Source organism: Anomalospiza imberbis, chromosome 7 (genome assembly GCF_031753505.1).
Source record: "Anomalospiza imberbis isolate Cuckoo-Finch-1a 21T00152 chromosome 7, ASM3175350v1, whole genome shotgun sequence".
Classification (NCBI taxonomy): domain Eukaryota; kingdom Metazoa; phylum Chordata; class Aves; order Passeriformes; family Viduidae; genus Anomalospiza; species Anomalospiza imberbis.
Window position 1 is genome coordinate 34061087 of NC_089687.1, and position 22317 is coordinate 34083403.

General features: G+C 46.9%; 1 protein-coding gene and 1 long non-coding RNA gene across 2 annotated transcripts in view; one reads left to right on the forward strand and one right to left on the reverse strand.

Annotated features, from left to right (window-relative positions):
- Positions 1–2671, forward strand: part of LOC137477438 (uncharacterized) — a 53941-nt gene extending 51270 nt beyond the window's left edge. Inside the window, exon 2 of the long non-coding RNA XR_011000994.1 lies at positions 283–2671. This is a non-coding gene — a long non-coding RNA (uncharacterized lncRNA). The remainder of the gene's footprint in view (positions 1–282) is intronic.
- On the reverse strand, positions 1085–20621 carry LANCL1 (LanC like glutathione S-transferase 1). Its single transcript, XM_068196474.1, has 9 exons — positions 20460–20621; positions 20181–20298; positions 11417–11624; positions 7440–7575; positions 6979–7125; positions 4899–5081; positions 4323–4499; positions 3975–4047; positions 1085–3094 (listed from the first exon to the last, which is right to left on the reverse strand). Exons 1-9 carry the CDS (start codon positions 20541–20543, stop codon positions 3018–3020), a joined length of 1203 nt encoding a protein of 400 aa, XP_068052575.1. The 5' UTR covers positions 20544–20621; the 3' UTR covers positions 1085–3017.
- Positions 20622–22317: the final 1696 nt, after the last annotated feature.

The following is a 22317-nucleotide window of genomic DNA, read 5'->3' on the forward strand; positions in this document are numbered from 1 at the left end:
GTACTTAGCAAAGTAAAATATATCAAGCTAGAAGATGAAAAACTTAGCTGCAGCTGAAACTGCAAGTAGAAGAACATAAAACAATGACCCTTTATGAATTAACCAATGAGAGCTTGTTGCTGACATTGCTTGTAAAAGACTATATAAACTGACAGGATCTTTGAAAAATTGGAACTTGCTTATCAATCATATTGATGGTGTGCTTGTCTTCCCTCACCGCCTGCAGCAATATCTTGGGAATATAGGTAATTTTGTATGTTTTTTACTTTTGTTTTTAAACAGACCACCACCATGGACAAACACAACCAGCAACAAGTGTCAAATATCTACACTTCTGATAAAGTCCCTCTCAGGTGCCTTGTTGAAACAGGACCGGTTGAGTTTTCAAACCATGTCTTGGTCCTGCTCCCTCTCCTTGGCACACAGGTGGGTGGAAGTGGGCAGCACCACACCTAGCCCCTGTATGAGAAAGGAGGGGTAACCAGAGAAACTGCACTATGCTGCTTTCTCATCCTCATTGCTGGACTCCCTTCCTCAAGACCTTTACCACAAACATTAATAGAAACTATAGAAAACCAGGTTATGTAGGACCTCAAGCAACTTAATATATGCTTGTGCTGGAGGGGAGGATCACCTCTATCCATAGCACTCCTGACAGCTTGGACTTAAAAGCCTCTGCTGCTGGACAGTCACAGCCTCCCCGAGGTATCCTGTTCCTCCTTTCATTGAGCAGGAGGTGCTTTTTTAGGAGGATCCACCTCTTGGTGGCCAGCTCTGCACACAACAAAGCAACAGCAAGACTCTGGTCTCCAATAGAAGCCACAGACGGAGGATGCAGTCTTGGAAGGAGACACCAGTACAAAAGGATGCCCTGGGATGAAAGCACAGCCTGCAAGGGAAAGCCCAGGACTGGCCTTGATGGATTGGAGATGAGGGAAAAATGTGAAATACCCTTAACACTCCAGGTGGGTGGAAGGCCACTGAGCCTCCAGTAGCTGCCAGCACAGCACAGCTGTTGTTGTTTATGTTGATCTCTTCAGACATGAATCCTGGTCACAAAGCAGGTGGTAGAAATAACCCAAAGTTTGGTTGTTTCAGCATTTTTATTAGAGAGTGCTCCACTCAGCAGTTGTACACATGGCCCTGATGCTCCCCTAATCAGTGCACAAACCTTAGGACATTATGCTTTCAGGCCACCATGACCCAGACTGCACAAACCATGCCCTTTTACAGAAGTGGTGCCCAGGAGAAACCCAGGCTCAGAGCAGTGTCCCTGCACTGCCATCACACCAGCCGAGCTGGGAGTTAACTTCAAGTGCTGTTTGATTAGGCAACTCCTCTCTGCTTCCCAGTCACCTCCATGTGCTGTTTAAGTCCTGTGAATGACAGGGTATGCCTGCTGCTGTGTCCACATGAGCCTGAGGCTTCTGACAGGGATGCCCACCCTTAAGGAGATGAGCTTTTCTGCAATTCAGGCTGTCTTCTGATGGACTTTCAGAAACCTATGAGGGCAGCAGGAGCGTGGGCTTTGAGGAAACAAATGAGCCTTCCAGGGCTGGTTTCTGCTCTTTGCCTACCCAGGTAGTTCTCATGGAGCTCCCTGTGCCACTGGGGCTCAGCTGCCCTGCGTTCAGGCACGTGTGAGTGGAACCCTGCCAGCTTTGGTGGTCCTGCTTTGCCACTGCTGGTCCAGGAGAGTGGCTGTGCTGCCCTGCTATTTCTCCCCTGCCCTTCTGGGACTTGAGGCACTCAGCAGCTCAGGCCTTGAAAGATCAAAACTCATGGCCACATTGGTGCAGGCTGAGGAGCTGCTCTCAAACAGCACAAAGCTGTGTAGCTACATCTGCAAACCTCCCTGAGCTCAGTGTTTAGCTCATGCTCAGTGCTAAGAAAGTGGTTTACAGAGTCAGGTCCCAAATTTCTGTGAACTGGTGCAGCATCAGCTAAGGATGGAAAAGCAGATTTACTCCCTGCAAGTACCTGATCTGCCTGACACATCAAAGCCAGTTAACCTAGTGCAGATTTTCCAGTTGGGTAGATGAGTGGTTGCAAATTAAACTACAACAAGCAGTAGCAAGGCAAACAAGTGACTCAAATTATCCAGGTTTGGGAAAGCTTATAAAAGAAAACATGTAAATAACATCTATACAGCTAATAGGTCAGAACTCAGTGGCATACATTTCTTTTCCCTTGCTGCCACTGGTGGGCACCTGGCACCACCTAATACACAAATTTAAATAAAGACTGCAAAATAAACCCTCAAAGCTAACAAGAAGAGACCACAAAAGCAAGCATGCTTAGCTCACTTTTGGACTGAAGTTTGCCACTGGATGACCAATGGACTAGCAAGGTTTAATGTAAGATGGCAATGGATTACTTGTCTGTCACTGGAACAAATGCACAGAAGAGCCTTTGCCTTTAGAGGAGGTAAGGTGCAAACTCAGGACAAGCCTTTGGCATGTCAATTCCAGCTCTGCCAATTGCAAGAAGATATTAAAAATATACATAAGACTCCACAGTCCATCACATTCGCTTCACGTGACACAGCCCAGATACTGAACCATCTGCTCTCTGGGTGCTCAGAAAGAAAACACTTGAAAACAACTTCCAGGGCAATAGTCTCAGTTTTCCATCTGTTGTTCTCCAAAGGCAGTTAAATTCCTGCAACTATTTGTTAGCACAAAAAAAGTGAAATAGCCCAGGTTACATTCAATAGAAAACTTCTTCCCAGGAAATGGGATACAGGAAATAGCAAAACTCTGTAGCCAACAAAATACTGTACACCTGCAGCCCTGAGTTTTGAAGGGACACCACCAAAACCTGCATCCTGTCTTTTAAACTAAACAATGTAATGAGACAACTAGAAATGTTAGAGAACTCAGCATGCCCTCAGGAGGATGAATTTACATTCAGTTAGGCGACCAAGGATGACTCTGGAAAAAGGAGAAAGCAGCCTCGAACTGCGTTTCCAAGTGCAGAAGGATACAGGGCAGCAAACTGCCAAGCAGGATTCAGATTTAGAGTTCAAATGCAGGGAACTTGGCCTTGGTAGGCACCAGCAGGTCAGCAAGAAAGTAAATTGTTCCAGCCATTCCTGAGGATGAAAAAAACACACTGTGCTTCAGAGAAATTCGCTTTGGGCACCGTTTTTCTCAGTTATCCAAGGAATGAATGGGTTATGAAGACAGAAGGAAAGGTCCTAAATATTTTTCAAGGTCTGAGCCCAGGTTTCTCAAGCAACTTTGGTACCTCAGTGGGGAAAAGCACTTTGACGTTAATGAAATGTTGAAAAGCACCTGGTAAAATGTCATGGGTCTTTTCCCCACTCCAGCTCCCTCCCTTTGGCTTTACCCAACCACAAGTTCAACACCGGGAAGCTTTGTCAAACTCTGGTCCTTGAGACACTGCTGCCCAAGGTCCTGACTGATGGAACTTCTGCTGTCCCTTGGCCTGCAGCAGCTTGGGGAGATCAGGGTTAGCTGGGGGGCTGGCTCCTTGGGCAAATACCCACTGATGGCAGATCTGGGGGGGAGCTGTTGGCAGGAGGCACAAAGTGCCATAGGAGCCAACAGTGCCCATAAAATCAGCCCCATTTGTTCCTCACCTTTAGAATCAAACTGGAACACTCATGAAGGATTTCAATCCTTAAAAATGTACAGAAAAGAGACTGTCTGAGAAGCCAGGCTACAAATAACAGAAAGGAAGCCTGTAGCCATGAAAGAATTCTCCTTGAGATCTGTATGCAAAATCTGTGTGGGAGGCCTAAGAGGACAAGATGCTCCAGCTAAGACATTAGCCTGTGCTACAGGGAGACTCCTTCTAGGAAAGGACAGAAAAACCCAGAGGGTACAAGTTCCTTTCCATCCCCTACACTGAGTTTTGCAAAGACTCCAGTGGAGCTTGTATACTGTTTTCCTTGGTGCTAGAACAGCTTAGATCCAGGAGTAAAACACAAGGCTAGAGACTGAGATTACCTTCAAAGAGAGAGAACGGTGTGTCTGGAGTCCGGCACCCATGCTGCCCATAGCTTAAACACCACTCTGCAAACTGAGAAAAGAGGTACAAAAACTGTTCAAATTTGGTTAAAGGCAAGTCTTGAGAAGAAAATACTATCCCTTGTCCCCACACTACCCCTTGCATAGCAATGCTTCTGAGGGAAATCCCTTCTGTACAGGCTGTCAGACAGTGACTGCACTGTTGAAGGACTACTGTGGTGCAGCTGGTCAGGTCTAGCTGCATGTCTGCCCCACTAGAAACTGGGTTGCAAAGGCAGTCATATAGAAGGCAGAAGTGAATAAGCCCCTCTACTGCCTCACTCTTACCTTGCAGGCCCTGTAGAGGTATTTCATGTTCTGAGTGAGGTTGTACAGTGCCAGGAAGGCATAAGCATTGCCAGCTGTGCCATGGCACAGCCCGTAGCCTTTCTTCAGTAACCCGTGCTGCCAGATCACTTCTGCACACTGCAGGGCATCATTCAGGTACTGCTGCTCCCCAAAGACCTGTGGAGACATGAAACTGTTGTCCTTGCTGAGGCAATGTCCTTCAAACAAAGAGCATCCCTGTGGGATACAGAGGCTTGGGTGTCCTGCTGAAGTATGTCTGCTGTTTACTTTTTAAGGAGGATATTTTTGATATCATGAGTGGGGATGTAAGACCATTATTTCACACACAACTAGTTGTCTCCATCCATCACCTGCAACACAGCAGCCCACATAACTGATGGATATTTTCAGAAATATTTGTTTAAAATACTAATTTCTGTATCAGTCAGTGGCTCCTGTAGGGTGATTTCACTGTAACGAGCCACCCTACTTCGAAGCAAGGGGGCTCTCCCGACATCTCCGGAGGTAGTTTCACATTTAGGCGTCTCTACAGGGTCTTTGCAAGGTGTCTGGTACCTTGTATGCCTGGACAAGCATGTAGATTACACCTGGTGCTCCATGGCACCAGTGGACGAGTAGGTCTCTGGTGTCACCGATGCACGGAGGGTAATTCCCAGACGGGAACTTGAGCTGGCAGACATAGTCCACGCTGGGCTTGACTGTGTTGTGCAGCTTTACTTGGCTCACTCCAAAGCCAGGCTAAGAGAGAGAAAACATTCAAATCAGGGAGAATTACCATTCTGTCTGTCCCTAAGAGACCCAAGGTCTGCCCAAAAGGTGGAAACAGTCAACTATGGCTACATTCCCCCTTGCTCCTTGTAAATGAAGTAATTTCTTCGGTTTGGGCTTTCACACTTCACAATTACCTACTGAGTCCCTGGCTATTGTGCCTTTTGGCAGGGACTTATTTCCAGTCCTACCCTTGCATCCCAGGAACAAAGACTGTTCCTAGCATGTCACCTGGTCCTCTAAGCAAGAGAGCTTGCTGCTACTTTTCCTAAAGACAAGCAGGAATAGCTCCAGGTCTAAAATCAGTATTAAGTATGATTCCTAGCATTTAGAGCATCTCAGCCCTTAGCTGCTGAGCCAGCCCAGCTGGCAGGCTGCAAAGCTGAATCTTCACAGATGTTGCTGGGTAATTTCAAGAGGCTGACTTCACTGCTGACCTCAGAGGGAAGCAAGGGAGAGGCTTCAGTGTCCTCTTCCAAAGATACTGCCCCACATGAAATTTGTGCAGTTCTAATTTCCCATGGCAGACTGCAATGAACACTCTCATCTAAGGATCAGATTGTTCCCAGGTTGGTAACTGGAAAATTAAAAATCAATACTTGTGCTGTAAAACCATTAGAGATAAAAGATGTTTTCCTCTCCATATTTCATATGCTTGCTTCTGCCAAGGCTTTCTGTGCATCATGCTTGGCTGATCCAGGCTCCCTATACTTCATATAGCAGAGAAGCACAAAGCCCATGCAGTATTTTATGGGAAACTTAAAATTATTTAAAACAGCTACTTGGGAACAAGCTCAGGGCCTTGGTACAAATTTAGGTTCACAGCACATGGCTGTCTCCCCTGCTCCTAGCTTGCTATTCTCTACTCCTGGGCAATAACCACCTTGCATCCCCCTCTTGCCAAATCTACTTAAAATCCACCAACCATCTCTTCCTCTCTGAGCCACAGAAAAGTTATATTCACAGGACTTCTACTGATGCTGTATATGGGCTTTAACTTTGACAGTCCTGAAGGAAAGCTCAAATGCTTGAAACCTGGTGGCTTCCTTTTCCACCTGCTCTGAGAGTTACGTCTAATAAAACATTATAAACTATTTCTAGACCAAAATAATTTGCTTTGCTCATAGGTGCTCTTAATGCTTTCAAAATTCAATGTTACTTATTGCTGTTATTTTTTTAAGTGCTTGAGCACTGTAAATATATGCACAAAGGGACCCACATAGGGGAATTATCACTCTCATTTTTTTCAGAGTCAGAATAGGGAATACTGACAGAGCTCCAGTGAGTTGTGCAAAATAGTGAGAAGGCATCAAAGCAAAGGGGTACTGCATCTCCCAGCCTCTTGTCTTGCTCTGCCTGCTGCAGGCACTGCAGAACTCAGTTCCTTTATCAAAGTCCCACCTCTATCACAGTTGGAAGCAGGTTCTGCTTTGGATACAAAGGCATTTCCCACTTTCCTACTACGAGCACAATTTCTTTCACCATGCTTTTCTCTCAGAGATTCTCACTCTGCTCCAAGTAACCACCTCAGAAAATACAGGGAGCCAGCAGATACCAACAAATGTGAATACTTCAGAAGCAATTAACATGAGGGGGAAACTCAGACACAGCTGAGTTACAGGCCTTCATTATGCGACACTGCTGGTTAATGCAGATCACATTTCTCCACAGATCTCCAAGGTTAGAGATTCAATCTTAGATTTGAAGAAAACCTTTACAATTGGAAATGCATTATAAACACATGGGTAAGTCCATCAGACAAGGTATCTTTCCCAGTTAGACATTCCCAAGAGCCAGTTCAAATACTGTTCCTTGTTCAAACAAATGTGAAACAGCTGCTAAGGACCCCTTCCCTCATGGCTCTTACCTGCATGAGATAGTAGTAGATCCCAGCCAAACCATGGGCTGCTCCTACATAGTACTCCTGGTACCACTCAAACATCAGTGGACTCTTAGCTGTGAAGTTCCTCTTTTTGGCCAAGCTCTCTCCTGAGGCTACAACTGCTTCACAGACCTGTGAAGGGATGGGAACAAATGTGGGTGAGGGAAATGTTGCTGACTTGGACACAGCACAGTGAGTATTCTGACACAGAACAAGATTTGTTTTTCTGCCCAAGCAGAGGATGGAATGAAATGTATGCCAGTCCAGTACTGCCTATTGATTTACATGGACAGTGGTGCTTTGTCCCTTTGGAAGAAAAGCAGGTATACCATGATGCGGTTTCTCCCTTATTGCCAGAGTTCCTTACATACAGCATTGACTTTTGCCTGCCCCAAGATGAGATACATGGGAAGAGACAGATAAAAAATCAGCAAAAGGCATAGTACCTGCTGAATGTGACTATGAGGGATCTTTTCCTCTCCAAAGTGCTTATTCACAAATATCAGTGCAGAGAGATAGCCCATGCGCCCGTAGAGGAGTTCATCTGGCACTCGTGGGTCAGCCTTGTGTAGGTGCAGCAAACTGCAATGAAAAATTCACATGGGGGAGATGAGAGGGAAATGCACTCAAACATTACACTCAAAGCCATGTAAACAAGCACTAAGACTGGAGTTCAAAACCATGGTTCGTTCCTTCATGCTGCTGTGCCCTAGGAGTTGTCAGACCAGGCTCTGGCTCTCAGCCTTCCAGCTGCACAAGGTGGAAGGTGGAATCACCCCTTCCCTTCTGCCTTTTGTTTGGCTGATTGCTTCAGTCTGCTCTGCTCTTCACAATGCGCTCATACGATATGCTTGGGTTTTAGAGTACCAGCTTGGAGTACCCCCTACATGAGGGGGAAACCTGGGTTAAAAGAAATGGTCAGCATAAAGTTGCTGACTGCTCAGGAAAGGCTGCCATTATCTTCTTGTAATGTTACTGGCAAGGTGGACACTCTGCCAAAAATCACCACTTTCAAATTATAGGGATATCCTTTTAATTTGGCTGGCTAAGGAATATTTGAAAATCAAACTAGTGCTAATGGTATGTGGAAAAAATCTCACCCCTAATGCTCTAAAGTCCTGACAGAGAAGCCTCTTTCTCTCCATGCCTACAAATAGCCTGGGCTACGCTGTCAGGTGAGAAAGAGGTGTCTCCATGAGCTAAAAATCTAAGTAAGAGGTGGAGCTACACATGTTGTTTAACACCAAGCTGCCATGGCACATGGAAGAAATATCCTCTAGGGAGAACTGAGCAGCAGTGAGGACAGCTTAGCGAAGTGGCAGTGCTGTGGCTGTCTGAGGACAGCTTGCCTGGCACCAGGCTTTAGCCCACAAGTGCAGAGTGAAGTCTGCTGCAGTCAAGCATTTTCTTTGCCACTTCTCTATTATGATATTGCAAAGCTGGTGATATTCCTGTAGTGCTAACAGAGACTGACAGCACTTCACACTGGTGCTTTGTAGCCCAATTCACTCTTGATGCAATTTTTCCTTTGTTTTACCTCTCCTCACACTTCCAGAAAGACTGGATGTCCTTCCCTGTCAGGGCAGCAGGTAGCAGTGAGATTGGATTTGACTTTGTTTTTCTGTTCACCTGTAAGACAGCAATCTGAAAAGTGCCATCACTTTTAAAATAAGTGGCTTTAAGGCTGTTCCCTGGCTGTTTCCTACTGTGAAACCAGCCAGGAAAAGCTTTGTGTGTGCTGAGCTTCCCTGCTACAGCAGTGTGAAGAACAGAAAAGGTGCCTTGGCAGCCTTGGCTCCCTGGGCTCCGTGGACTTTGCAACAACGTATTGCAAAGTAAAGAAACAACCAAATGCCTCAAGTAGAGAGGATGCTGGGCTATGACTCCTCATGGCAGGAAACTTTCTTCCCTTGCACGGGACTCCAAGTGATTTTGAAGGAGAAAGGAGGGAGCAGTGTCTCAAGGTGGATTGGCACTTGGCATGTGGACTGCTCCATGGGGGAGGTTTCTTTCTCACAGATTAAACCCAAGAGACAGACTTTACACCCAAGGCATGGGTTCTTCTCTCAGCTGCAGGAGCTGAAAGGAAAGGCCTGCTGCCTCCTCCTGGTGCCTGTCGCAGAGTCCAAGGAAGGCAGATGAAGAGGGTTTCCAAGGAGGTGCTTGGACAAATAGACTCTGCCTGGCAGCAGGCTGGCCAGAAGAGAAGCTGGCTGGTGATGTTGTTCAGCTCTGAGATGTCAGGAAATGGCAGGTGACATAGAAGGAAAGGGTGGATGTGTGAATTGTAATACCAGTGTTAGGGATTTTCTCAATTTTGAATGTGATACCTTCTTTTTATAGGGAAATCTGGAGCAACTGGACCACTTTTCTGTTCTTTGTGCATTACTGCTTTATCTCTAACTGCTTTTCAAGCAGGATCATCAGGAGAGGAAGCCTGCCAGGAGTTTCTGCTGTTTTTGAAACGTGGTCATACATTCAAAAAGAGATGCCTGGGATGCTGCTGGACTGAATGCATGCAGAATGCATTTCTCAGGTGTGTGGGGTAAGTTGTGGCCTCTGAAAGGAAGAGCCACTCCTATTCACATTATCAGCCTATCACCTCAACTGTCAACAATCAGCAGTTTCTGGACAGAGGGAAATCAAGGCAGCTGTAGAGCAAAGTGGGATTTTTGTACACCATTGGCTCTGAAAGCAAAGCTTTGACCTTCTGAATTGGTGGGAGGTGACAGGAAAAAGAGGGCTCCTAGAACATGGCTCAGATTTTCACAGGCTCTTGGAAAATAGGCTGCCCTGAAACATCAGTCTCTCTAGAGCATAAAAGCACATTTTTCAGTCGTGAACTCATTTAGGAAAAAGCAAGCTTCTGTCTCTTCCACTGCAGGTAAAAATTGGCTGATGGATTCTCTCCACTGCCTCTGTAAAGATGAGGTACTTTAAAAGACAGAGGGCAAAATGCAGAGGGGCCCTTCTTCTCCACAGCTCTGATAAAAGTGCTCTTTCTATGCACTTGCACTGCACAGTTTAGCAATTGTTCTGTAACTAAACAGCATACTCAAAAAGCATTTAAGAGTTTTGATTAAGGGAGCTACTTCTCAAAGAAATACTCTATTGTAAAGGAGCACGGTCAGGCTAACTGCTTTGGGAATTGGTGGCACAGTAAGGACAGTATAACTGTTCATTTGAGAAAGCCACATTTTTCTGTTTTCCTCTTGCAGATGTATGAAGAAACCAATTTCCAGTGTTTTGACTTTATTATACCATTAGATGGCAGTGCAAAATTAATCACAAGATTCCATTCTGCCATCAAACCATAGGCAGAGCAAGAGGGATATGGGGAGGGGAGACCTGAGCAAGAAAACATGAATTAGGGATTGTTTTTACAACCTGGGACTTATGCACTGACCACAACTGACCAGTATTGTCTGACAGATTAATTCCCTTTTTGTTAACAAATATGTTTATCATAGTGAGATTTGCCACTCTGTCAAAGCAAAATCTAACCCACAGATTATTATCAGCATAAAGAGAGAATTCTGTCCTCAGACTGAATGTATCTACATAAACCAGAAGCTATTCTTAGTTAAAGGAGTGGAACTGGGTGTCCAAACCATACAGACACCTCTGATTCCCACCTGTGGCTTTTTAAAATTGCTATTATGCATCACTTGCTCACGGCTGTTTAAGGGCAGTCAGTGTTCTGAAGCGCCAGGGGTTTTGTCTTTCTTTGTGCTGATCACTTATGAGTGGAAACTCTCCACAGGGCTGTTTCTCCCCTTCTTAAAACCATCTCCCTTACTATTTCCCTTCCTCTGCCACATGCTGATCTGTGACAGCTTGTTTGTCCTTTTCTTAAGTACCCAACAAGAATACATGTGAGAACAGTCAAGGAAAGGCAGGAAATAGAAATAAATGAATCATAACCAGCTGCATTCTGCAGTTGAAAGGGATGCTGTCAATCTTAGGTTTAAGTCAAAGACAACTAATAAAGAGCAAGTGGAAGCAAGTACCAAAATTAAATCTAATAATCTTACCACATTTTTCCTTTTCATCAAAATGACTGTAAAGCTAAATTAAAATATTCTCAAAAACCACTAAACCCCACCTTCTGGGTTTTTTTGTTTTTAATTTTGGCACTTTTTTCTTCCTGTGTTTATCAGAATTATTTTTAAGATGGAAATACCAGCTGAACAATATCCTTGCTCCCCAGCCTGCAGGCTGCCACGCAAATGTGTTTGTCCTTAAATCACCTCTTTTACCAGGGCAGGAAAAGTTTGTGCTGCCTTGCTAAGTTACTGGATTATTTCTCACACAAGACTGCAACAAAATGTATTCACATCTGTCAGAGAGTGCCTCATACAAGCCCAGACCAGCTCTATGAGCAAGAGGAAGGTCAGGTCAAAGCCATAACCAAGTATTTTACCGGATGATGCAGTCTTCTGCCTGCTTCCGGTTATGCAGCTTGTGGTAGACAACAGCAGCCACTGCCAGGGGCCCGGCATCACCACACAGGAAAGTGATGGATCGCCTGGTCAAGCACCTCAGGCTCTTCTTCACGTACTCATGGGCCACCTGAAGGTAGGCTGGGTCTCCATACACATCAAACAGGTGCAAATACAGCAAAGCAATGCCTGCAGAAGGAACAGAAAGGTTGCATCCACTAGAAATGTTTGCTCTGTTACTTTGATGAAACTAAAAGTCTGGCCTGGCCCTCATCTAGGGCATAAGTCTGACAGACCAGCTTCTCAGGGACATAACCCACAGTTCCTTTCCTGCTTTGTCATCTCCTTGTAACTTGATGCTGCTTGTGAGTGGAAGGCAGGTCAAGACAACAGCAGGGTCTGACCCAGGAAGGCCTGGAGAACAGCACAGAATTGCATAACATTTTATATACAATTACATACAACTTTAGTAGCAAGGAGCAAAATATGAGATCTAGACAAACCTACCTAAATCCATACACTGTACCTGTGATTTCTGCTCAACAGTGAAGGGGGAAAAAAATCATCTTTGGGCAGATGGTACTTGTGACAGAGCAGAACTGAATTGCCACCCTCTCTATTTTTTCCCCATGCTTAGGGGGGTAAGGAGTTGGGTCACTTAGCTTGGATTGGATTTTTTAAAAAAGTGACACACCGTCAACACTGAGAAACAGCATCCTTAGGACATCCAGACATCCTACTTGACCCTTTTTTAAAAGTTTCCTTCTATTATTCTTTTTTAATTCCTTTCCACTGGGAAGCACCAGCAAGGTTGTTGCAGTTCCCTGGACATCGTCTCCTGCTGTTGAGCAAGTCCCAAGCCCTACAGCAAGGACTGGTGCATCCTAGAAAAAAGGGACTGCCCAATTCTCCTCTGCAGCACACCACTTATGAGATCAGCCCGTCTGAAACACAAACAGCTGCCTAGAATACTAGAAAAGGCTGCATGGTCCTCACTAGAGGTTTCCAATGGACTGGCCAGCTACAAAAACAGTTTTGCTACTCGGCAGTCACATCAATTGCTGTCCTTTGCCTCTGTCTGCCTTGTCTTCACCCAGCTCTTGAAGCTGTCAGTAGGTAAATGAGGAGTTCTCAGTGAGTCTGTGCCTGACTGGTCTGTCACACTTGAACCATCCTTCTGATCTGGGAGACATCCTTAAACCAGCACTTAAGAAAGCTACTGGCCGACATGACTTTGAGAAGAGCTTATTTCTCCCCTTAACAATAACCATTTCTAAGAAGACTCAGGTCTGCATTAAGCCTAAATTAATAGAGCCAATCTCTGCAGATTTTGATGTGATGAGGTCAAGGGGGCAAGCATGCTGCAAAATTACAGTCCAAGGTACTGAAGACAATTTCAAACTTGGATAATTTTCTCATTTTGCATGGGTAATCTCCAAAGCTTCATGTTACAGACAATCCAATTCCACATGTACATTATGTATAAAATTTCCATTTCCTGCTGAAGCTAATAACCTTGTCCTCTCTAAGCAATTCAGTGCTAGCAATTCTAGAGAGAGCTCAGATGTACAGTGCCATCACTCAAGTCTATAAGGATGTGGATATGAAGCCCTTCTTTAAAGGGGAACCCTCCTTTTCCAGACAGAAAATGTCAAGTGACTCTCCTTGATTTATTTAGTACCTAGCACATCATCTAGACTCTTATTAGCCTGATAGCTGTCTGAGCACAACTTGCACTCTTGACTTATCTGCTTTAATATACAACTTTTAGCTTTCTAAGTAGTTTCTATTCCCATTGCCATCATGCCACCCTAATTATGCACATAAGTACCCTGCCAAGACCACAGCATGGACTGAATTCTTAGAAAGTAAATCTCAGAATTGTTTTCCTCTGATTTCTTTGCCTCTCCTCTTTCAAAACATTTCTCACCCCCTATCCTCTCAGGCCCAAGCATCTTTGGAAAGACCCCAAAAAACCACTGACCTGTACTAAAGGATTAAGCTGCTTTCCCAAAACATGCACTTTTCCTTTTTATTTAAAACTGAAAGGTCTTATAAACTGCATCCAAAGCCAGTTTTCTCAATTCATTCCTGTTGTCATTTGATACTGGCAAAACTCTAGGTATCCACAAAAGCTGTTCACTCACCCTCTTCTGTTAGTGTTGGGCAAAGGAGAGGGGAAAAAATTAATGAAGGGCTCATGTGTTGACATAAGGATTGGGAGAAAAAAACCCTCTAAGGGCAAAACAGGTTCAAATTCAAAGGTATAAAGTAAATTTATTATTAACAGAGTCAGAGGAGGATAATGAGAAGTAAGATAAACATTTAAAATACATTTTTCCTCCCCTAGCCCCTCCCTCCTTCCCACTGACAACACAGGGAGACAGGGCATGAGGGTTTTGGTCAGTTTGTCACTCCTGATATTCTTCTGTTTGCTCAGGGAGAGGAGTCCTTTCTCAGCTATGCCATGGGGTCCCTCCCACACATACAGTCATTCCAAAACTGTTGTGGCATCAGTCACTTGTCCACAGGGTAAAGTCTTTTAAGGACAGGCTGCTCTAGTCTGGAAGCCAGGGCCCTCTAGCTCTGGGTTCAGGAGCTCTCTTGCTCTATTTGGGTCTCCCACTGGATCACAGCTTGCTCTGGTATCCACCTGCTCCAGTGTGAGCACTTCTCCATGGGCTGTGAGTGGATCTCTGCATCCCCTGTGGACTTCATGCGTTGCAGGGGCACAGCTGCTTCACCATGGTCCTCACCACGGCCTGCAGAGGAATCTCGGCTCTGATGCTTGGAGCACCTTCTCCCCTTCTTTTTCCACTGACCTTGGTGCTGCCATCTTGTTTCCCTCACATGTCCTCATGTCCTCCTCTTCTCTGACTAGAAGAAAAACTGCTGCTTGTAGGTACCACTGTCAACAAGTTCCAGCAATTCAAAGATTCCAGCAGGATCCTGTAGTGCCGAGAAGTTGATCTCATCTAGGTTCTGAGTCAGGGAATTGCCCATCTTGCAGCCCTACCACCACCATTGTGTGGGCAGTGGTGGCCACGGTGGCGCTGGGGCTGTTTAATGCCTCTCCTCATGTGGAGAGGTGTTAAAAAATAAAATCAAGGTTTGCAGGTTCCACAGGTACAAAAGGAGCAATCCGTAGTCTCTTTGTTTGGCTCATGTCTCTTCATGTGGGGTGCAGGGAAGGAGAAGCTGCCACCCTGGCCCTGCCCTTCCCACCACAGTGTGTTGCCCCAGGCCGTGCCAGCATGGCAGCAGCCGCAGTGGGAAAAAACTTTTTCCCCAGCCCTGGGGAAAAAACTGTGCGTGCGCTGTTTTGATTTTCTTCTTAAGTGTGTCATCACAGAGGCCTTACCAACCTCTCTCACTGGGCCAGCAGCGTGTCCATCTTCAGAGCCGTCAGAGATTGGCTCTGTCAGACATGGCGGAAGCTTCCAGCAGCTTCTCACAGAAGGTAAACCCGTGTCCCTCCCCTGTTACCAAAAACTCAGGCCATGCCAAGTCAACACAATTCCTCAAGGAATTCCTTATTCCTAAACTGACCAGAAGGGTGCAAGCAGTGCTGCCTTGAGCTTGCTGGTCCCTCTGCTGCCATCTGTGAGCCCCAGTGGGGAAAAGGCAGCGAGAGGACGGCAGGCACAAGCATGAAGAGGCAATGTTGACAGGTGTATGTAGAGGGACACAAAACACAGTCACCTGGGTGACATTCGGTATTAACCTGTGTGCCAAGGTGCAAGCAGAGTATTTCAGAGGCAGTGCGGGCCAGAGATAAGAGTATCCACACACTGACCTTGGTTCAGTTAAGGCAGTGTTGCTCTGCAAAAGCTCTTCCAAAGCTCTGCCTCACTCCCTCTCCAATATCCTCCTCACCCCAACTGACTGGGTAGGTTTGTGACTAGGTGTTTGTTTGGCATGCTTTATGTGGTATACAAACGTGGCACCACCAGACACATGAAGCTAGGTAGGCTGTGGATCTGCTCCATTTCTGTGTGCCCTGGAGGTCTGGTGTTCAGTGTACCAGTTGGAAATATGACCTAATTTTGTGACCTCTGACTGTTTCCAAGCAGAATTGCCATACAATGGCTGCCTGTGGCCTGCTACTGCCAAAGATGTCTGGGCTTTGTTCTGTTGATCGTTTACTACTGGACCTTTTTCTCTGTAGTTTCTCAGAAGTCCAAGTTTTTTGATTCTTGCCCCTGCTGCAGAGCCAAATGAGATGGGGAATGCATCAGAGAGTCCTTGATGGTACAGGGCTGCACTGAACACGTGCTGCTGACAGACCAACAGGGCTCTGCTGACTGAAATGGCCACCTCCAGCATGCAGAAAGCCAATATGTGGGAGTTGAGTGTTGATGCCCAAGGTGCTTGCTCACTGCAGGGAATCAGGAGGCCAAAGTCAATCCTGCGTGCCTCACAAAGCCTGCTTAGTCAACACCTTAGAAGGACAGTAAACAGCACCTCTCTCCTCTCACCCTCCTGTAGGGTAGGGCAGAGGGTTACTTTGCATTAGATTTCTTTAGAGCGGGGCAGTGGAGTTACAGACAATTGTACCAGATGTGCCAGAGTTACAGCCAGCTTGTGCTGATGCCCTGACTTCAGCAACCATTGCTTTCAACAGAGCAGGCACTGCTGGAAATAGCAGGTAAGGTGTTGCTTGTGAGCTAAAGCTCTGCAGTAGGCAGAAAGAGTATGTCATCCATATGACTGTTCTGTTGATCAAAGAGAAGTTGTGCCTCAACTTCTCTGCAAGTTTAGACTTGCTCTTTTGTTGGACTGCAAGCAGTTTGCTTTGCAAGCAAGTTATGCCCCTAGACTGTTCTGAACATGCCTCTTTGCCCAGCAGGAGCTGAGCTGTTCGTCTTCTACCAAGGAAAGAAGGTTGCCACAAGAGGATACTTTGTTCCAAACCGACCACCTAGAGTTATAAAAACCTCTTTATAGAGATCTTGCATTGACCCAGGGTAGTAAATCAGCCAGCAGCAAGATGTCAAACACAGAGGGAAGAAGCAGAAACCTATCCCTGCACAGTGATGAAGCCTGATGGTTTCTAGTGAGACAGCTAATGCCATTTTATTAAGTCAGGTATGGGGTAAAATAGCACAGATGGCTCAACTTTATTGCCCAGCTCAAAGGATAATTAGCATCTTTCCTGGTGCAGACACATGGGATGCTACCTTGCCCTCCTAAATGCATGCCAAAGCCACACTGCATTCAACAGTGAGACATCTCTGGAAGTCCATGTTCAGAAGTGATTGGGGAGCCAGTTTGCAGCTTCTCTTCCGACCGCATGATTGATTATCCAGGATGCCTAAGCATTTATCCTGCCTTAAAACCTGGGTAACAGAGCTTCTTCTGTAAAACTTTTTACCCCATCACAAAATCCTACAACAGGTTAGGTTAGCAGGGATCAGTGGTGATCTGCTCCAACCCTCTGAAAGGAAGGTCAACCTCAAATTTGCATGCCATTGCTCTGGGCCTTGTCCAATCAAACACTGACAATCTCCAAGAACAGAAAATTCACAAAAACTACCTGCCAAGCATTTGGCAGGAATGTGGTTTATGTGAGTGACCCAAGGAACTCTATTATCTCTCAGCAAATGCAGCCTCACTTTCTCTTGTTCTGTAGGGATTATCTGAGGATTTACATTTTTCTGAACAGGACTAAAATGGACGTAAGTTCTCTAGGTTCTGAGGTTAAAATGCAACATATTGCACTAAAGTGAATGAAAGGTGTTCTTCCAGAAGTTTTCCTGAACTAGTTTAGTTGTAATTTCATTCTTACATGGCTTTCCTTTCAAAAGACAACTAAGCCCTGCTCCTTGTCCCTACTTGCCAGTGGGCCAGGCAAAAGCTGTGGATGGGGCAGGCCAGCTGAACTCACCGGGCAGTTTTAGAAGCCTTCTGTGACTAAGACATTGCCAGAGAAGGGGATGGTTTAATGGGAAACAAATTCCAAATGAACTACCATAGTGTGGAGGAATATATATTATATACCTCATCACCTCGGCAGGATGGAACAGTCCAGTAGGCACTGGACTCAGGAGTATCTCACCTCCTGCAGTCAGCTGGTGACAGGAGTGAATTTCCTTCTGTTCCCTTTCCATCATCTGTGCTCCCAGTCAAGACAGTCTTCGGAGCAAGGCCTTTTGCATTATCACAAACACCAACAGGCATACAGGTATCCCTCAGTATCCTCAGGCTAATCTGTTTGGAAATGGGTGAGGCCTCTGTGCTTCTACCAGGATCTGAACTGCTTCCGACTCAGAATTAGCTTAGAGCAGTTTAGCTTCCCTCAGTCTACACTGTGATACCAGTGAAACAGATTAGGGAAAAAGCTCTTCCAGCAGTCTCCCCAAACTGATGAAAAGCCAAAGCAGAACACAACAGCTGAGGTTGGTCTGTACCCAGGCACGTATCAGGTGCTGCCTGTGTGGCCCCAATCTCTGTGGGGAACTGAATGAGAACATAACAAGGTGATTCAAATATGTTTTGAGGGCATTCAGCCATACGCTGGATAATCTTGATCCAAAGTGTGTTTTCACTGCCTCTGAACTGAAAATCTGAGTCCTCCCCTCCCTCTGCTCCAGCTCTATGTGCCAAGAAACCGTGGCTTCCCTGGCACGAGTGCACGCTGGGGGAACAGGGCTCTGTCAAGTGTGTTGGGAAAGAAAGGAGCCCCAAAGTAAAATGCCAGCATATGCTGTGTATTACTGAGTGTAATATAGTACACTCAAGTATGTTACATTTCACACAGAGTTTGTGCCAAGAGAGCCATGTTTCAAATCTCCCTTATTAGCAGCCACGAGAGTGAGCGTTGATTTCAGACTGCTGGGCAATGATTCACATGAGGAGATACTCAACAAGCCTTTCCTACACAAGCAATTACAGGAAAAAGCTGCTGTCTTGGCCCAATTAATTTTGTCTCTGGAAACAAGCTCTGAATAAATTAATATAGCTAGAACTGGAAAAGAAGGTAGGGTGACAAAGTTATAGTGTAACATCTGCAAACTTCACCATGCTGGCTGCAGTTTCCAGGAAATCTGTCTATGGATTTTTTTCCTATTAGCCAAGGCAAGAAAGCTGTGTGCCCATTGAGGAATGATCTCTTGGAAGAAAAGAGAAGAGTTCCTCTTGAGAAACTCCCTTCCAAATGAAAACAAGCTGAAATCCTGAAACAGAGGTCTCAACCACTTTTTCATAACTGCAGTCACTTTCTAACATGAAGTACCTTAGGATCACCTTAAGAAAGGGAACATGGCCTTTGGGGAAAAGTGTTTTCCTTCTCCCCAAAGACTTTGAGAGTACTTGTAACATCAACTATCCTCCTGCTTTGTCTCCTCAATTTTCTGGTTAGAGGCAGACTCTGCAATCATGACTGAAGACCACCTTTAGCCAAGCAGCGCCTCTCATCAGAGGGGACCTCAGCGTAGGGTCACACAGACTGCAAAACTGAATGTGTCTGCCAAGGTGAAATCAGCAGCACTCAGCAGAAATGTATAAATTCACTGGCAGCAGGAGCAGAGTGCTGCCAAGAGAGCAGCTGATGAAATCAATGTTCTCCCACGCTGGAATTTAATACTGGCATCCTAGCATTTCTTATCAACTGCTCTTTAGTGCTCTCAGTGCCTGCCTTACTAAAATTTTGAAGCAGTCATTTCTAGCACTGCTGTCATCAAGCTGCAACATTAGTTTAGCACCAACACAGTGAACACCACTCTCATAAGCAAACTGTTGGCATTAAGTTCCACAGCACCCACACACAAGCCAGCCACACCCAGATTGTACTGTAGAAAGTTGCCATTTAAGATTGCTGTATACTGCAAAAAGAAGCAGCACCAAAAAAATCTTGCAGCAAGCATGAGATTGATTTCAGCTACCCTAGGGTCCCTGAATAGGGAGGAGGCAGGAGAGATGTCAAAGCACACAGCATCAGCTGAAGCTGGGGCACAGAGAAAGGTGTGTCCTCCGTGGAACCAGTGGGTAGAGACAGGAAGGCAGAGGCAGGGCACACTTCCAAGGAAGGAAAACCAGGTTGAAAATGCAGACTAGGAGAAAGACAAGCTCCTGGAAGCTTTGCACATGAGTTAGTATGAGGAAGGCTTTCACGCTTTGTTATACTCACATTAGTATTTCTGCTCCTTCTGGCAGGCACTGGAGCAAAACCAGTGCTCACTAAGTGGAGTGGCACTACCTGGGGAACAGGAATGGAGCAATCTTCCAATCAGACCAGGTCATCAGATAAAATATAGCCCAAACAGAAAAGATAGACATTATCTCAGGCCATGAAGCTCACTGCTGCCAGATGCAAGGGCTCTTTGCAGGCAAATGACTTACCATGTACACCTGCCTGCTACGTGGAGCACTGGATGAAGCACTGGTTTTGTTGTCATCATCCCCACCATGGCCAGATTAGGAGCCTATCCCTTTGAAGGCTTCCATGCCTACTCTCAAGCAAGTGCCAGCTTTCTCTGTTGTGTAAGTCCAACACTATTAACCAAGACTAGACCAATCCTGCCCTATGACACTGTGGTCTTCCCTCTGCAGCACGAAACCCGCTTCAAAAACGGGGAGCCCAGAGAAAGACATCCCCTTGCTCGAATGGCCTCAAACATGCAGAAGAAGCGCCATTCTTGACATGGATCTACCGTGACCATTCGAATGGCCAAGCCCCACGGTCTGCCAGGACCTGATCTAGAGGTCTGCTCCAGGGAGCTCCTGCTCCATGGGATCCGACCCTACCTGTCCAGCCAGTGTACGCGGTGCAGTCATGCGGGTCGGCGGACTTGAGGCCCTTCTCCACCTGCTGCAGCAGCTCCCTGATTTTGTTATTCAGCCGCTGCGTGAATTCGGGGGTCAGCTGTGGAGAGAAAACCCGCCAAACGTGAAGGCAACGCCGGCAGGCGGGTGGGCATCGCTACACCGGGCAGCCCCGGGGTAACAGTGTTTGTAACCAGACAGGTCTCTGCTCCACACGGCCGGGGCAGATCCCCACAGCCGCCGCACCCCAGCCCCGCTCACCCGCCCGGCCGCGTCGAAGTAGCCGGTGGCCAAGGACTTGTCGTAGTCCGCGTAGGGGTTCGGGAGCGCCCGCTGCGCCATCATAGTCCCGCTCGGCTCGGCTCGGCCCGGCCCTGCTCCGCTCGGCCCTGCCCTGCTCTGCTCGGCTCCGCTCGGCTCGGCCGCGGCCCGCCCCGGCTCCGCCCCGGAAGGCGCCGGTGCCGCCGCTCGCCCCTTCCCGCGCCAGGGGCGGGCTCGGGGCCCGCGGGTGCTGCCGCCGGCGCCGAGGGGCTGGGGGACGCTGTGCGGCCGATGCTGTGGCGGTCAGGGCCTGCTGCAGCAGGTTGTGTCTGCTTTAGAGAGCCCTGTGGAGCTGAGGGCCCCTGCAGCTCAGGGGTTCATGTAGGGTGCCATGTAGCTGATCATCAAGGGGCTGATTGCAGCTGGCCCTGTGGGGTTTAGGGGCCCGTTGCTGCTGGGTCTGTGTGCTTTAGGGAGCCCTTTGGTATATGAGGTCGCTCGCAGCTGGGGCTTACAGACGCTGTAGGGCTGAGGGTTACTGCCTCTGTCTGGCTTAGGGAGCCCTGTGAGATTTTGGGCCCTTAGAGCTGGCCTTGTGGTGTTTAGGGGTCTCATGGGGGTCCCTGCGGGGTTTGTTTCAGTTGGCTGCATGAAGCTTGGAGGCCCTGTGGGATTAGGGGCCCCTTGCACCAGCCTGGAGTGGATGGGCACTGCGTGGGTTTGGCATTAAGCTGGTGCAGGTGCTGACAGAGGGTCGGCCCAAGGAGAATGTGCTGAGTCCTGCACCCCCCAGCAGGATTTCCTCACTTGTGGTACGACCCAGCCTGGATGGGGGACAGGGGCTCTTTGCTGAGCTGCTGCATCTCACCTGTGCTGGCTCAGCTCCATCTTCCTCATGAAGAAGTTAGTCAGAAGTTAGTCCCCATGACTCATAGACCTGAGCAGTGCTTTTCCTCCCAGGTACAACATAACTGTGCTGCCATGCTGCTGGGGGTCTCCTTGCTGTCATCATGGGGCAGTGTGCCCCTGTGCAGCCACGCATGTACAATGTACTTTGTGCTGCCAGTAGCATTCATTGGGCTCACATGTCCTTGTGTGCTGTATTCCTCAATCCAGGCCTTGCTCCTTGGTGTAACGCTGTGCCCAGCTCCCTTTCTTCTGACCCTGTGGACCTGGGATGAGTTGTGATGTCCCTGCTTGAGGTGTGGCTTGCTGAAGTGTGTGACAAGTGCAGCTTTGGGGCTCCCCAGCACTTCTAGCACTGCAGGCTTGCATGTGTGTCTCTTGGGGAAGCACAGAGGGATGTGGGCGAGCTTGAAGCTCTTGGTGGCTTGTCAAGGTCTAAGTGCAGTGACACTGCCCCTTGTAGGAGCTGAATCCAGCTGGGTGGGTTTAGGGGAAACTGCTGCTGTAAGAATTTACATACTGGTGACTGTGCACACCCATTAGGCTGCTGCATTCATGCCTGTGACAATTGTATTATGTAAGGGATTCTGGTTTTCTGTCCATATGTCCATTCTTTATTACAATCAATAAAATTAGACCTTAAAGAAAAAAGTAAATTATTTCACGATATGGCATGAAACAAGCATAAAAAAGGGAATTGCAATTATGTTTGCTTTCAGTTCTTTTTTCATTCAGCTGCTGCTTGTTTAGTGAATTTCAATAATGTAAACATTGCCTTGCATTCAAGGCAGAGAGATGGACTGCAGTTTTAGTATTGAGGGAGGTGGCTCTAGCATCAGCAAAAAATAACGTGGAGTCTTCTGCTTAAGGCCAGATTCACAGCCCTATATTATGGTCTTCCATCTGCAGGTCTAAGCAGTATTCACTGCCCTCCTTCCCTCAGGCACAGTTC

What these genes read in the sequence shown, in the direction of transcription:
- LANCL1 (XM_068196474.1), bottom strand. Translation starts at nt 20,543, where the DNA reads ATGATGGCGCAGCGGGCGCTCCCGAACCCCTACGCGGACTACGACAAG. An exon ending in CGCGTACACTGGCTGGACAG is followed by an intron (nt 11,625 to 20,180) that starts GTAGGGTCGGAT and finishes TTCCTTCTGCAG; the next exon opens with GCATTGCTTTGCTGTATTTG. An exon ending in CTCATAGTCACATTCAGCAG is followed by an intron (nt 7,126 to 7,439) that starts GTACTATGCCTT and finishes ATCCCTTCACAG; the next exon opens with GTCTGTGAAGCAGTTGTAGC.